Here is a 16,878-nt window from a genome sequence, read left to right on the forward strand (position 1 = left end):
GATTATTTCACCACATGGTACAGTTTTTTTGGTGGTGTGAGTGAACAGATCATCTTCCCCAGAGGAAATTATGTTTCCTAGTTCCCTCTGCTTTTTCTCACTAGTAAGGAATAATGCATCTTTTAAACATTGAAACCAGATCTTAGCTGTTAGAAGATCTTGGTAAAGTAAATGTAGTTTTTCTATTCTCTTTGCAGGGATGAGACCTGCTATTGTGGAATCCTGTATCTCAATAGATAAGGGGTGAGCACCTTTTCCAAAAAAGTGCTTCAACTCTTTACTCATTCACTTTATTGGGGGCAGAGGAAATAATATTTTTGTTGTGGTTAAGAGCCCTGGCCACCTGGATTAGAATTGAAGCACAGTGCATAAATGTAATATGTGACCTTGAGCGAGATATTTAACTGCTCTATTCCTCAGTTTCCTCATCTTAAAAAATGAGGATAGTAATAGTCTCATAATGAGGATCAAATGAGTTGATAATGCACAATACTTAGAACAGAGTCTGGCATATAATTAAGTGCCATGTAAGTGTTTGCTGTTGTTATTGTTATACAATTATAGTTGACCCTGGTCAGTTGCATAACATTTATTGAGGCAAACCATTAGGCCTTAGTAAATCCAACAGTCTTTCTGCATCTAGTTTTATAGCACTTCACTACTTGTGCCATTTCAACCCAGATCCCAAACCCTGTCAATAAGAGATGATATGATTTAGGTCTATATTAATAGAAAATCACTTCTGCACAAATCTTTGAACTGAACTGATACAAAGTTAATTGAATGGAGTTATATTTAGAGGAATTGTTCTTAGCAGTTCCTCAGTAGGAGTGAGTGAATAAATGAGTTGGTGTAATCTGATTTTTTCTGCTTAGTGATTATCTTTTATCTCTTTTCAGAGAGAATGTTATGAGTGGATCACCACATGCTCTCACCTCCTTTCTGGTCTCAAAGGCAGGAAAATAAAGTTACTGACACGTGAAGAAAAATGGCACCTACTTGGAGAAGAGGTATTTGCCATGTGTTAGCACTGGTCATTATTCATGCTCTTTCTGTATTTCAATAGATAAGGGTACTGCGACTTTTTCCAGTCAGTGTTTTGAATCCTCATTCATTTGCTCTATCAGAAGAGAATTTTGGTTGTGACCAAGAGCATTGGCAACTCTTTTCCCTTCTAAAGGAGAGAATCATCACCCAAACGTCTCTCCTCACTTTCTTGGAGGGTGATTTTGCCTCCTACTTTATGGAGGAAAGGATGGCTTTCAGAAGGTAGTTACCTGCCACTTCCTGAGTCATAGCCTCAGACTTCTCTGCTTCTGCACGCACCCTCCCTCCTCCCCCCTCCCTTCACACTGAAGTCTCAGTCTTCCCATCCAAGGTTATTTCTTCCTTTGAGTACTTAATCCCATGCACATTGTCTTCTTTCTTTTGTATCTTTAATGCCTTCCTCTATAAACATGGTCTCTCTCCCATCTGAAAAAATATTCCCCTTGATTTTGTCTCCTTCTTTACTACTTCTTTCCCTCCTTCCTATCACAATCACTTTTCTTAAAACTCTAAAACCATTATAAGGTCCCTAATGACCTTATTGCCACATCTAAATATCTCCAATCCCATATTTAACGTGACTTCTCTGTAGCATTTGATCCTGTTAACCATTCACTTTTTTGGTAATCTCTCCTTGCAAGACCAAAGTTCCGTCTTTCTCCTACTTCTTTATTTCTTTTCACACTCCTTCTTTTAGTCTTCGACCTCTGCCTGCCTCTTAAATGTTGATATTCTGTCCTTGGCTTGTTTTCCCTTCTCATTCTACACTCTCCATATTACTATGTTAATCCTGTAGTTTTAACCACCTGTTTACTGAGGATCCCAAGTCAATGAATATCATGTACTTAATGGCAGTCACAAATCTTTATTTTTACTTCAGTCTCTTTGAGGAAGTTCACCTCCAGCAAAGTCTGAAGAAGCTCCCGTTGCTATCAGAGACATAAACTATACAGGTATGATCTGATGGCATATATGTCAATGCTCTTGGGTCTAAGAAGGAAGGTTCTATCTACACACTTGCAGCACTTTTATTTTACATTTATTCATTTATTTATTTTAAAAAGTTTTTTTTTTTTAATTTTGGCCGCACTGCATGGCTTGTGAGAGTTCCCCGACCAGGGATTGAACCCAGGCCACAGCAGTGAAAGCTCCGTATCCTAACCACTAGACCACCAGGGAACTCCCTTATTTTACATTTAAACACTGAAGAAACATCACCTTTCTAAATTATACACCTTTAACAAATTCTCATTTTTCTTTGCTGCCCACGTCTTGGCCAGAATTATTTTGAATTAACCACTGAATGATCTCAACATTATACATCTTAATTACAGTACAGTTTTAGAAACTTAGTGAAGTACCATAGGCATGATCTTGGCTGCACATCAGATCTAGGAAAAAATTCAAGACCTATACAGAATCACAGAGACTTAAGAACAAAAAGGATTTTAAATGTGGTTGAATTCAACCAACCATCTAATGCTCAGTCTTAGTATAACACCTATGCTTGATCATTATGCCTGTGTTTGAGTATCTGAAGTGATGGAGATCTACTTTCAGAGTTAGTCCCTTTGTTTTTGGTGAACAGTGACTATTAGAACATTATTCGTTTATTGAACTAAATGATACCTGTTTCCCTGTAGCTTTTTTTCTACCTACTGGTCCTAGTTCAGTCTTTTGGGTTGATATGAAAGGGCTGATTTGTCTCCCACGTTATAGTATTTCCATCTATTCTGTTACAGTATTTCTAATATTTGAAAATAGCTATATTCAACCTAAGTCTATTTCTGGGTTTTCTATTATTTTATATTAATCTGTCTATTCACAAGTCATCACCACAATCTTTTAATTATTGAGGCTTTATGATACATTTTTAGATCTGGTAGGGCCAGCCCTTCCTCACGGATCTTTTTCAGGTGTTTTATGGCTATTCTTTCTTACTTATTCTTCTATATAATCTACTTCTAGAAAATATATGATTCTTAAGAACTGGGATGATATTAAATTTATATATTAACTTAGAACAGACATGTTTATGCTGTTGAGTTGTTCTATGAAGAATATGAGACATAGGATGTCTACTTTTATGCCTTTCAGTACTGTTTTATAGTTTGCTCATTTTGCACGTTGCTTATAAGGTAGGCCTGAGTATTTTTATTTTTTGGTATTTTAAATGAGATCTTCTTTTCCATTATATCTTCTAATTGGTAACTGTGTATATATTACTGATTCCTGTATTTTAATTTTATGTATGGTGACTCTACTAAATTATTTTATTGTTTCAGTAGTTTTTCAATAGATTCTTTCAGGTTCTCCAGATATTCAATCAAATCACCTATAAATAGAGATAGTTTTACCTCTTTCTTTCAATTATTATGCCTTTAATTGCTTTTTCTTGTCTGATTGCACTGAATAATTCTTCTCCTCTTTCATTCTGCCTTAACCTTTAGAGTTTTCATGAGTGAGCATCTGTTGGAGGCAAACTCAGTTTTTGTTTGTCTGAAAATATCTTTATTTCACCCTCGTTCTTAATTTTTTTTTTTCTGGGTATACAATTCTAGGATGATTTTTCTCTCAGCACATATTATGATACTATTTCCACTGTTTTCTGGATTTTATTGTTACCAAATTGACAACTGAAAATCCAGCTGTCAGTTCTTTTGAAGTTAATCCATCTCTTCTCTCTGGCTACTTTTAAGATATTCTTTTTGTCTTTGGGATTTTGTAGTTTCACTCTGATACATGTGGGTGAAGATTTTCTTTTCAAAGTTTGCTTGGGATTCTCTTGGTTTTCTGACTCTTTGGCTGGGTATCTTTCATTAGATTTGGAAAATTTTCAGTCATCATCTCTTCAATTATTGTCTCTACTATATTTGCTCTCTCCTTTCTTTCTGGAACTTGGAATGGATATATATTAGAATCTGTCCCCCATGTCTTTTAACCTTCTTTCATATTTTCTATCTGCTTGTCTCTCTGCATTGCATCCTGGATGGTTTCTTCTGACTTACTTTCCAATTTACTAATTTGCTCTTCAGCTGAGTTTAATCTGCTATGAAAGCTTTCTGTTGAGTTTTAAATTTAATTGTTGACATTCTGTTTGGTTCTTTTTCAAGTCTGATTATTTTTGTAATCTTTCACAGTTTCGATCTCTTATTTCTTTAAAAGTATAAATATAACTATGTAGTCTATCTGATAATTCTAACATATATCTGTATAAGAATATTAATTACAACATTATTTATAATTGCAAAATACCAGAAACAATATAAATATTGATCAATAGGGAATTGGTTTCATAAATTATGGTACATTCAAATAATAGGATTCTGTACAGATAAAATAGATGATTATGTAGTGAAATAAGAATCACCCATGATATGTTACTGAGAAAAGCAGATTAGGGAACATAACATATATTATTATTTCATTTGTATGAACACGTTTATATGTATATAAAGCAGACTAGAAGAATATTCAGCAAAGTGATAGAGGTTGTTACCTCTGAGGGTTCAGATTATTAATTTCTCTGTAGCTTTCAAATATTTTACATCAGTAGTGTGTTATCATGAAAAAAAGGTATTTTCACTTTGGAAAAATATCCTAATATATTGTGAATATTTTTCTATACTATGTATATAATTTCTACAGCATAATTTTAAATTGCTATAAAATAACTTGTATGGTTTATACCATAATTTTTAAGTGCATTTTCCTATCGTGGGCATTGAGCTTATATCTAGCTTTGTTTTATAAACATTGCCGCAATAAACTTCTGTAGGACAGTCTTCAGTCAATATTTGTGCAGACTCCATTGAGATATTCAACACTGTTTACTCCTTCTCTCTTCTCTTCTGGCTTTTCTGGTGGCCCTCTCACATTTCTGAGGCAACTTTTACCCTCCTTTGCAGGCTCTTCTTTCTTCCCTGACCTTTTATGTGACTAGGTTCCTGTCCTAAGGCCTCATCCTCTAGTCATTTCACAAGTTCTCCTTTGGCGATATAATTTATTTTCTTGGCTTTAACTAAATGTAGATAACTGTTAAATCTTTACCTTTAGCCAAAATCCCTCCAATCTAAACTTCAGATCCACAAATTCAGCTACTTACTTATTTCCACTTGGCTACCCTAGTGGTGCCTCAAACTCACACAGCCTAATCTGAATTCATCTATGTTCCCAAACCTGCATGTCCAACTTTGTTCACTATCTCTGTGAATGGCATTATCATCTATGCAGTGGCCTATGTAGTGGTATATAGTGTATATACCGGGTGACATTCAAGATGCTTCCTTTCCCTAACCATCCCATATCCATTCAATCAATTAATCACCCCACCTTCCCTTCCTTCCTCCTCTTTAAATCTACTCGCCTGTTGCTAGAGTGATTGTTTTAAAATGCAAAACAGGTCAATCGATTTATAGGTACCTCACTGCCTTCAGGATAAAATCCAATATCCCTGGCATAATATTCTAGCCCTTCCTCTGTGATTGTGCCCCTGCCCATCTACCTCTAAGTTTTTGTCCTCTTGAACTGCTTTTGTTCTCAGAGCCAATCATGTACAAATAACATTCTCTGCCTGGAACTCCCTTGTGCCATCTTTTTTCTCCTCACTCATCTTTCAAGAAGAAACTCAGACATTATGTCCTCCATGAAACCTCCCTGATTAACCCCCTCTTTCACCCCTGCCCAGTACCAGATCTGGATTAAGTGCTCCTACTCTGTGACTATGTGTAGCCATAGCATTTTCTTGTCCACTGAATTGTAAGCTGCTTAAGGGCAGGGATTATTATTAACCTTTGTATCCTTATCACTAGCACAGTGCCCAGTTGCAAAATTAATGCTCATTAAATACTTTTGAATGGAAATATTGCTAGTATTCTGCTAAAATATTTATATCCACTAAGCTATAATATAATATTGTTTTGTCTCACAGGATACTGTAAAAGAAGTAACTACGCCTGGAGCAGACAAGCTTCTTAAAGAGGATGAAGAAGAAAATATGGAGGATAAGAAACTTGAGGAGGAAAAGGAAGAAGAGAAAGCAGAAGAGGTAAGATTAGTATTTTTTTCCTTTTCCTTTATATTTTTAAAGAGTGAGTGAATATATATATATATATATATATGTATATATATATACCATTGAAAATAGAAATAGAGCATCTGGAGTGAACTCTTCAACTTCTTTCCTTTCCTCATATAGGTTTAATCATACCTGCAGACACACTTATCTCTTTATTTTCCAAGGATAGGGTGTTCCTCTTCCTTTCTAAATTCAGCCATTTCTCACTAGCCTCATTCACCTATACTACTGTTAGCTACACAATCTACCTCTCACCCTGATGCTGTTTCTTTATCCCTTCATTGCCATATTTTTCAAATAGTTGTTTAAACTCCTTGTCTCCACTTCTTCAGCTCCCATTCTGAGCTGCCTTTTCTCACTCCTCCCAGGCCATCCACACCTCTCTCCTCCTTATCCTGTCTCCACCCCTGCTGTGGCATTAGTAGTAAAAACAACCCTTCTTGGGGCATCTGTAATAATAATAGTAATGAAAATACAATGGTAACTACCCATAATGTTGTGCCTACCATGACCTATATGCTTTGCGCATGTTAACTCTTATCTATACAACACCACCTCAAGGTAAATATTATTGCCCCCATTTTACAGATAAGAAAACTGAAGCTCAGAAAGGTTGACTGACTTACTGAAAATCATATAGCTATAAATGGCAGAACCAGCCTTCAAACCCAGTTTAGTCTGGCATAAGAGCCCTCGCTAATTCCTGGGTGGACTGCTATTGTCTTTAGCTTTCAGAACTCATGATCACTCTCCATTTTGTCTTAACTTACTTCCCTGGGGTGTTTCTTCTGTGAATAGTTTAAATGTTGGCATGACCCCAGGCTGTGACATAGATCCTCTACTCACACTACATGCAGTACGACAGAGCAAAAATATTATATAACACCGAAGCCTCTTTTCACCAGCAGTTTCTGTTTTACTTCTGGTACAGTGCTTGGCATATAAAAGGCAAAATAAATGGAAAACATTATTTTTTGGCCACTAAATCTGTCATACCTTTTAAATCTCCTCCTTCCTTTCTTCTGTGGCCTTAGTTCAGGCCCTTTTCTCTCTATTTTACAAACTCCTGTTCAGCTTTCAAGTATCATTTTCTCTGTAAAAATACCCCTAGTGTCTAGACAGAATGCAGGGCCCTTTTCTGGGTGCACATAGCTCTCGGAACACACCTCTATGCTAAAAGTAATCATGTAGACCATATGCTAAAAGTAATCATGTAGACCATAATTATTTTATTGCTTATCTCTCCCACTGTTCTGTGAGTTCCTGAGGTCTGGAAGAAATCCTCCTTGTTTTTCTCACAGTTATCTCCCCTTGTCCCCACTTCCCCATCCCCACTGATTTCTCCCACAGTGTTTCCTGTAAGTCTTCAAAAATGCTTGTTGAATGATTAAAGCAAATGGAAAACTAAAGCTTCAGACATGGTGCCAGGCGACTTGCCAGGCCACTGTGTCACACACCAGCTCACTAACACGTCCGTGGTATTTCTGTACCCTAGAAACCTTCAACATCTACAGAGAAGGAAAAACTCATTCGAGTCATTGGAGTAGACGAAAATGTCCATTCCCAACCTCTGTTTGGAACAGATGTATTGTCTTCTTGGGTACGTAGCTGAAACTCAACTAGGAAATTCAAAACTAGAGAAAAAAAATAGGAAATTTAACATTTGTAAAAATGATATGGATGTAACATAACTTTTAGCTCTTCCAAGGGAACTCCTAAGTAATATATTTTCCAGATATTTTTTTCTCCCAGCATCATCCTTGGAAAAACGCGTTTGTTCACCTTAGCTTTATAAAAACTTTTCATTCTCTTCTTTAAACCTCATTTTATTTTATTTTATTTTTTAAATTAATTATTTATTTATTTTATTTTTGTCTGTGTTGGGTCTTCGTTGCTGCTCGCAGACTTTCTCTAGTTGCGGTGAGCAGGGCCTACTCTTCCTTGTGGTGCGTGGGCTTCTCATTGCAGTGGCATCTCTTATTGCAGAGCACGGGTTCTAGGTGCGCAGGCTTCAGTAGTTGTGGCTCGTGGGCCCTAGAGCACAGGCTCAGTAGCTGTGACGCTCGGGCTTAGTTGCTCCGCGGCATGTGGGATCTTCTCGGACCAGGGCTCGAACCCGTGTCCCCTGCATTGGCAGGCGGATTCTTAACCACTGTGCCACCAGGGAAGTCCTAAACCTCATTTTAAAATCAGCATTTCATCCCTTTCCTTAACTTAACAATGTCTTGGTCAACATTTGACCAAGTGTTAAACATATTCATTCAGCAGACTCTATTGATAGCTGTTGATAAGAAGATACCACAAGAATTATTGGGAAATTGGAAACCTTTAGACAGTAGCTATGGAAACTCAGTAGGAAAGCAGATTTTAAATTCCTTCACAAATGTTCTAAGACCATTCACACTTAAGTCAGCTCTAGATTGGTATCTCTCTGTACAGGATGCCATGACTTTAGGAGTCTCTGGGTGGGCTTCATCCCACTAATCCCCTGAAATGGTATGTACCATTTTGTGTGTGTTTTCATACTGTGCGTTTTCTTGGGGAAGGGTGGTATGTGCCGGAAATCCATAGACATCATCAAATTTCTCAACCCCAAAGTTAAGAACCATTTCATTGCTAGTTGTCTGACGCATCTGAATAGGCACTGGTGAACGTAGGGGTGAGGAGCTGTGGTGAGGGTCCTGGTGGATGGCAGCTAGATCACTAAAGTGGCAGCATGGTCCAAAGTAGAAGCAGATTGCAGGGATGTATGTCCAGGGAGGTTGTAGGAAATAGGCTCCAACTCTGGGAGGACGAACTGGGAGATACCATGTGGAGAGTCAGGCAGGAGCTGGCAAAATTGGAGTTACAGTGGTACATGGGGGGGAAGCTGCGATCACATTCTCCCAAAGTAATGCCTTTTCAACAAGTTTCTAAAATTATATGTTAATATGTCAGTTGTTAAGATGGTGAGGCAAAGAGGTAAGGGTAAGCAATGCAAATGCAATGTCATGAGACATATTTAAAAAAAGGCAGGTAGGGGCTTCCCTGGTGGTGCAGTGGTTGACAGTCCGCCTGCCGATGCAGGGGACACGGGTTCGTGCCCCGGTCTGGGAAGATCCCACATGCCGCGGAGTGGCTGGGCCCGTGAGCCATGGCCGCTGAGCCTGTGCATCTGGAGCCTGTGCTCCGCAGCGGGAGAGGCCACAGCAGTGAAAGGCCTGCGTACCGCAAAAAAAAAAAAAAAAGGCAGGTAAAGGGTAGCACTTTACTATTTGAGAACCCCCAGGAGTCCCTCCCAAAGCCCTCCTGCCCCAGATTTGCTCCCCTGAGGTGAAAACCCTGCTATGCTATCCTGGCAAGGCATCAGGGTCAGGTCCAGAGTGAGTCAGGAAGCCGACAGGAAAATAGGAATCTGTAGCCTGGGGCAAAACAGAGGGTGTGGTGCTTGTCTCTGGTGGTGTGGGGCTTCTGCTCCAGGATGCCAGAATTCCATCTGGGACAGTGTGGTGCTCTGTGGCTAGCTCACCTGAGGACGATGCGGCCCAGAAAGTCTATCTCTAGGCTTTGAAAAGTTGCTAATGTTCTACTGTAGATCACTGAAGACCAAACTGTCCAGGTTCTCATTGACAATAAGGCCTGGGGAGTAGACTAAGATGCCATCCAGATATACTTGCAAGTTCCTGGAGGTAAAGAAGAATCACATTCATCCTATGGGATGGTGGCCGGACCACTGGACAGGTAGAAAGGGATCACGAGGTACTCAAACAGAGGGGCCCTAATTGTGCTAGGCAAGTGAAGACAAGGTTGATCTTTGGAGATGTTGGTACCCAGAGAATGAAGAGTGCTTGACCTGGCTTGTGAGGTCATAGATTCGGGGCAGGAAGTGGAGCTGGGGGAAGTGCTATCTTGATTTGGACTGCACTGCAGGCTCCATGGGGCAGGAAGGGCCTTGGCTCTGTGCTCCTTCCATTCACAAAGACATTGGGGCTCCCTGAGGGCAGTTTAAATTTTCAAAAGTTTCACTGTAAAATTTTCTTTTGCTTTTGTTTGCTTGTTTGTTTTTCCTTTATTTAAAAACAGGGCTTCCGGGCTTCCCTGGTGGCGCAGTGGTTGAGAGTCCGCCTGCCGATGCAGGGGACACGGGTTCGTGCCCCGGTCCGGGAGGATCCCACATGCCACGGAGCGGCTGGGCCCGTGGGCCATGGCCGCTGGGCCTGAGCGTCCGGAGCCTGTGCTCCACAGCGGGAGAGGCCACAACAGTGAGAGGCCCGCATACCGCAAAGAAAACAACAACAACAACAACAAAAAAAAAAACAGGGCTTCCCTGGTGGCGCAGTGGTTGAGAGTCCGCCCGCCGATGCAGGGGACACGGGTTTGTGCCCCGGTCCGGGAAGATCCCACATGCCGAGGAGCGGCTGGGCCTGTGAGCCATGGCCCTGGGCCTGTGCATCCGGAGCCTGTGCTCCGCAATGGGAGAGGCCACAGCAGTGAGAGACCCGCGTAAAAATAATAATAATAAAATAAAAATAAATAAAAATTAAAAAAACAAAAATTTTTATTTATTTTTTGACAGACACTTAGCCTCTGGCCCTAAGAACATAAGCAACCATTTAACAAGGATACAGATCCAAGGCACCAGTCCTACTGGGCAGTGGCACTCTCTCTTTCTGGTCTGAAAACAACTCCCAAGTGGCAGTATGTTTGATTGACACTGGGGAAGGAAAGAGAAAAGGAAGGAAGGGATAGGGAAGCGGAAACCTTGTGGTTTGCAGGTATAACTTGTCTTGTCTCCGGGAGCTGAGTTATAGAGCAGGAGAGCGCCAAGCGATAGCTGGGTCCTGGGTTTCCACTGGGAGGCTAGGGACCTGAGCACGGAGAATTCCAGTTGCTCCTCGTATCTCCTCCTTCAAATGACTCCAGCACAGGATTTTCTGGGGGTTGAAATATGAGTGATAACAGGAGTAGTGGTGGTAAGTCACCACCGGCTTGGACAGGCTAATTGCTTGGCCTGCTAAACCAGGGCCTCATTCATATCGTTACCTGATGCCCTAGTGTCCACCATAACTAGGAGGAGAAGGGGTGAACTATCAATTATTCCAAACTCTCCTCAATTAGCTGGAAATTAGGACTTTGTGGGAATTCCTGAAGACCATACTCAAAGCAGGAGCCATGTACAAGGCTTGGCTTGCTGTGCCTGTTTCAGGCAATACCCAATTTGGCACTTGCCTGATTCACTGGTAAATCAAGTGACCCCAGTAAGCAGCACTGACTGCCTCTGCTCATCCTGGGGAAAGGCTGCTCTGCCTTCAGGTGCAGCCCAGTTTAATCAGGTCTGAGATCCTGTTGCAGGGTACCCCTTGTGGCCCTCTCTGAACTGGACTCTTTCCAAAGTTGTCCCTGGAGCAGAAGCAGCCTGAGCTCTAACATTGCAGCCGAATGGTGGAGGTATGGGGTGACTAAATTCAGCAGGCTCTCCCTGAGGCTCCCAAAGTGCTCCGAGCTACAGCGGACCCTAAGCACTGCCGCCTGGCTGCGTGAGTTGGCTTGCCTACAGCTCAGCTACTTTAACAAGCAAGATGTTAGAAACCATCTCTTTTAGGCCTATCTTCAAACCATAGGTCCTGGCTGTCTATAAAGCGTTGTAAGTATGAGGAAAATGGGAGATTTTGCTGGACCACCTATGAACTCCTTTGGAAGGGAGAGTAGGGGCCAGACTTGGGGGATCAGCAGTATTTTTTCACCAAGCTGAAGGAGGCCCTTAGGAGCCTGTGTTTTCCTCCCACAATACCATGTACCCCAGGCATAGGTATTAAGAGCAGTAACTAACTTACCCATCTTATAACAGCAACAGGGAAGAGTCCTTGGAATTGGTGGTTCCAGAAAATATGTCCAAAGGTGACAGGGGCACTGTGGCTGGCTAGGAGTTCAGTACTGAGTGTTGGATTCCAAGGAACTGGGTCTAGAGCCAGATCCTCCCTGCAATAGGCTCAAGCCAGAGGTATTAGTCCAATCTAAAGTCCATTAGTAGAGTCAAACCTCAGGAAGACCAAGCCAAAAAGGCCAAAGGCATAACTGGAGTCAGAGAGAGAGACTAGCTCAAAGCTACAGCAGGTTGGCACGAATAAGAAAGGTCTAATGCGATTGCTTCCAAGAGCCGTGCGGCCCACGTGTGTCTCTATTATACAGCAGGAAAAAGAGCATAAAAGCCAGAGGAAGCTTCAAAATATGAGAAGAGGGCCCAAGGCAGTATCTGTGATAAGCCTTGAGGCATCTGTGTCAGTACATGGGTGATGCAGGGAAGGTTGTCACCTGGCGTACATAGAGGAGGCCATAATTCTAGAAGCCCAACGTCCAGCATTTTGGACTGTGGGAATTTCCTGCTGAAGGGTTTGAAATAGACCACAAAACATTAATCTGTACTTGCTGGTGTCAAAACAGAGGGACGTTTTCCTCGCACATTGTAACTAAATATCTATCTGTTGAATTAATAGAGAGTCAGAAGGCTCAAATGGATACAGTTAGCAGAGTACAGTCCTGGTTTACTTTGGTTTCCACCTACAGTTAAACCTGTTTCATGCAGCTATATAAATCAAGTGTGGAGCTGCATTTCCAGATGCCTCTGCTCTGAAAGCCTTTCTTTTGGATTCAAAGAACAAATAAATTAGTAGTGTGTGCTGTATAGGCACAGCCACATCCCAGGTTGCTGGTCCAGGCTGAACAATGACAGCATTTACTTGCCAAACAAACTGCCCAAAGGAGAAGCAAAACAGAATGAGGAAAATATGTGACTGGGAAAATAAGAAGAGAGTAAAAGAGCTAGAGTAAAAGTGAAAGTGTTTGATACAGTTTCTTTTCGCTGGTTTGCTTTTAGAAAAAGGGAGCATAGTGCCATGGAATATGTGATTGAGGATGGAGAGGCCTAGATGAGGGTTTTGCTTTAACCCGCTAGATCATTCTGTGATTATGGCAGGCTGCCTATCCTCTTAGATCTCCCTTTCCATCTGTAAGGTGGGGTTTAACTTTTACTTGCCTCTGTTTGGGAAACATGAATAAATGAGATTTTTAAAAGTACACAGTTCTAGGAAAATGTCTCATAATATTCATTTCACAATATGCTTATAGTTTTTGTCTTCTAAATTTTCTCTTTTATCTTCCTCTTATTTTGTTTTCTGGAATATAGAGTCAAAATAAGTAAAAGAGGTTTTGTTTTGTTTTTTTCATATTTTCTCTGCCTTGATATTTATGAAGTTCCCTAAGGAACTGAAAGATCTTATTGAATTTTGCAATTTGCAATTTGTTATGTGCTTAATGAAGTAAATTATTAATAAGATAAATATAGTTAATTTTCTTGATCTTTAACTTAATTAAAGAAACATGTTTACCCTTCTCTTTTTTTTTTAAACCTTTTCTTCTTTCCCTGCTTCTTTTTGTTGATATTGTTCTCCCTGCTTCTTCTTTACAACTCTAATCAAATTTATGTCCACCAGAGTGTGAATAATTTGCAAGCTGGTATGGTATTTGGCCACAGGAAATCCCTATTCTTCTTTGGTATTAAGAGTGTGCTTAATCATCTGCTATATAAACATGAATAGTAGAAAAAGAAGGCTTGGTCCAGAACATACTGAAGAAAGAGGCTATTTATCTTTGGGACTCTCAGTTCATTCATAGTACATACTTTCTTTGTCAGAGAGAATCAGCTAATGAAGGTACATTGGCCCCAAAGTATCTTGAAGCAATGGCTATAATTGAACGCATGCAGGAGAAGTTAATGTAAGTATGAGACACCAAAATGGTAAGAAGACAAAGATTGCTGACCAGGAGGTCTAGCTGAGAAATGCACACCTCTTGGCTTACCTTTGGTTCTCCTGCTTCCTTTTTCCTTACAAGTGGGATGGGTGTCTTCAAATCTGCTAGAGGCAGTGAACTACACTGCTCCAGGAGGGACATCTGTCCTCAGCCACAGTGAAGATGGAGGAAGTCAAGTGTGTATGTGTAAATCTGGGGTGGGAGTAGAGTGTTAGGAGGGATCCAACTCAGTATGTTTCTAAGAGATGAACTAGAGAAATAAATGGAACTGGGAGAAGCTATTGTGTGCAGGAAAGAAGGTTATATAACCCAAATAGTAGGAATGACCACAGAGTTAAATAGCTAAGAATGCTATGAGAAGAGAATATAGACATATAACATGTGCCCTAGTAATTAAGAAACACACTTCAGACTGGTTTTCTTGATTGTAAGGTCTGGTTTTAAAGGTGCTGGAAAAGAAGGGACACTATTTTATTTGTTTGTTGGATCACATCAATAAAGAGAAGCCAAGATTAACCACTGAAAAGGGGTTCCTTGGCTATTGATGGAGAATTCCAAATACCCAAAAGTCAGATTTCACTAAGAAATGATAAATATATCGTATTCTTAAATCACACCATGACTGCACTCTGACATTACCATCCAGAGTAGCTCCTAGGCCCCCAATTCTTGGCTAAACATTGATGCTGCTGCTTTCCTTATTTGTACTGTTCAGATATATTCTTCTAATCCCACTGCCTTTTTTGGATAATGAGTTTCTAGATATGAAAGACACTTTTCCAAACCTTTCCATTTTATTGTGTTTCTCTGGATTTTGTCCACATCAGAGAGGTTGAAAGCAGAGCCAGACAAGCAGAGGAGAAGTTTGATGATGCGAATGAAAAACTTCATTATACCCTTATAAGAAATAAAGAACTGGAGAAAGAACTAGAGGAAATACTGATGAAGTATAAAGAGAAGGAATCTGAAGGAGAAGAAGAAGAAAATGAAGGAGAAAGAGAAGAAGAAAAAGATGAAGAAGAAGAAATCAGGCCAGTAGAAAGAGCCTCAAAATCTCCAAAGAAAGGTGAGGATTGCTTTCTCATTTTGCCTTATTTAGGTTGTATTTATGAGCAAAAATTTGATTGGGTCATAAATATTTTAGAAGAGTATCAATATCTTTAGTGGTGATCTACTAGTTCGTACTTCTCCTAGGAATGCACACACATATAATTATATAATTATCTTGTTCAGACAAGTCTCAAAAAGGAAAACCAAATGACTAACAATGGTAACTAATAAACTAACATGAGATACAATTTTTACTTATAAAACTGGCAAAGCTTTTTAAAAGCAAAGAATACAATGCTGGCCGGAGGGGGCAAAGTAATTAGTTTTACAAATAATACTTGTGGGTGGACAAAGAGATATAGCTCTTTCAGAAAATAATTTGAGTGTATGTATGGATATACCTTAAAAATACACATATACTTTGACTTAATAATTTCACTCTTGAGAATCTAGTCTAAGGAAATAATCCAAAATACAGAAACAAAAATTAATGCACAAAGGTGTTCAGTGTATCATTGTATCTAAGAAGAAAAAATGAAAACAACCTATCTTTCCAATCATGGAAGAAAGATTAAATAAATTATGCAACGTTAAAATACCTGAATATTATACAACCATTAAAATAGTGGTTACAAGGAATTTGTAATGACATGAGAAATTCTTATGTTAAAATATCAAATGCAGGAAACAGGATATGACACAATATTTTAAAGCTAAAAGAAAGACCAGAACAAAATATGCCCAAACATTGGTATATATTGTCGCTGGTTGATGGAGGTTTATGGGGAATTTTGTCTTTAGTTTGTAGTACTTAGTGGATTGTCTATGATGAAAATAATCTTCTTTATTCTATAGGAAAAGGAATTTAACTCTTCATTTTCTTATCTGTAATTAATCTATAATCTGCCCTCAAACAGTTCTTAATATCCCCAATATTGGAGGCTATTTTTTTATTTTTGCCTTCATCTTCAACCTGCATCAGTTCCTAGGACAAGTCCTGGTGCCAGGGGTAGTACTGGGCAGATATCTACTTTCTGTTTTCTCTGTCACCCCTGTCTCTACCTATGCCCCCCCCCCCAGCAAACGCAGTAAGTTAGTCAATCCCTCACAGTCTCTGGCCCAGCTATGGTATATCCTATCAATGTTGGAGGAGGAGTGTAAGCCCATTTTCTCCCCTTCTGTTAACTCTGAACTGGTAAAATGTTAATCATTACAGGTGTGAAAATCCTTTAGCTTTAGGTCTGAATATATGTGAGGGGGCTTTCATGAATTAAAAAAAAATTGTATCTTCTCCTATTGTGGTGTAATTTTATCCTGATAATCTAGAAACTAGACTATTTCCAGTTTACAGAAAACTAAATACTGTATGCAAACCACACAAAAGGTCTATGTGTTAAACTGCAGCTGTTACCTCAACATGGAATGAGTGACTTTAGTTTTGTCCATTTCCATAAAAGTCTTGGGGATTAGTTTAAATCCAGAATTAAAAGGTTTTAATAATTTTAGGTGGAGGATAACGATATACAGTTAGGCCCCAACCTGCAAACAATAACCTACACAAGGTTAGGTTACTGCCACTCTTCCCCTCCTCCACGCCCTCATCAAAGTCATTGCCAGGGGCTCAAAAGTAGAGGATGAGAAGCCTTGCAAAGCTTAGGGGAACTGGCTGCTAAGCAAGACAGTCCCCATGCCATGCGGTGACCTGAACATTTCTCCGAAAAACCCACAAGTTAGACATTTCTTAGAATTAGCAGGCAGCTCCTTTAAAAAATACAGACACCCCTGGAGCAATCTGACATGCATATGGCATATACTGGGTCATATTTATATGAGTTAGTGCAGGGAGATCACTTCTCTCCTGATAGTTGTGCAGAGAAGGAATGGAAAATCATATGGCAAAGGTAGGAGCCTTGTGA

At 39.8% G+C, this 16,878-nt stretch overlaps 1 protein-coding gene across 7 annotated transcripts in view; it reads left to right on the forward strand.

The window, feature by feature from the left end:
* The window catches only part of AXDND1 (axonemal dynein light chain domain containing 1), a 72,243-nt gene that overhangs the window by 53,497 nt on the left and 1,868 nt on the right, over window positions 1–16,878 (forward strand). For 2 of the 7 annotated variants that reach the window (XM_081223379.1, XM_081223380.1), the window contains exons 21-25: window positions 900–1,010; window positions 5,978–6,094; window positions 7,620–7,724; window positions 13,794–13,876; window positions 14,740–15,807. In XM_081223379.1, the coding sequence (XP_081079505.1) occupies window positions 900–1,010; window positions 5,978–6,094; window positions 7,620–7,724; window positions 13,794–13,876; window positions 14,740–15,076 (753 nt within the window). In that variant the 3' untranslated portion in view covers window positions 15,077–15,807. Of the gene's footprint in view, window positions 1–899; window positions 1,011–1,927; window positions 2,001–5,977; window positions 6,095–7,619; window positions 7,725–13,793; window positions 13,877–14,739; window positions 15,814–16,878 lie in introns of those variants that run through there. The other 5 variants (XM_081223383.1, XM_081223382.1, XM_081223381.1 and 2 more) reach the window with 5 other exon arrangements.

The sequence above is a fragment of the Mesoplodon bidens genome (genome assembly GCF_964165515.1).
Source record: "Mesoplodon bidens genome assembly, chromosome: 2".
In the NCBI taxonomy this organism is placed as follows: Eukaryota; Metazoa; Chordata; class Mammalia; order Artiodactyla; family Ziphiidae; genus Mesoplodon; species Mesoplodon bidens.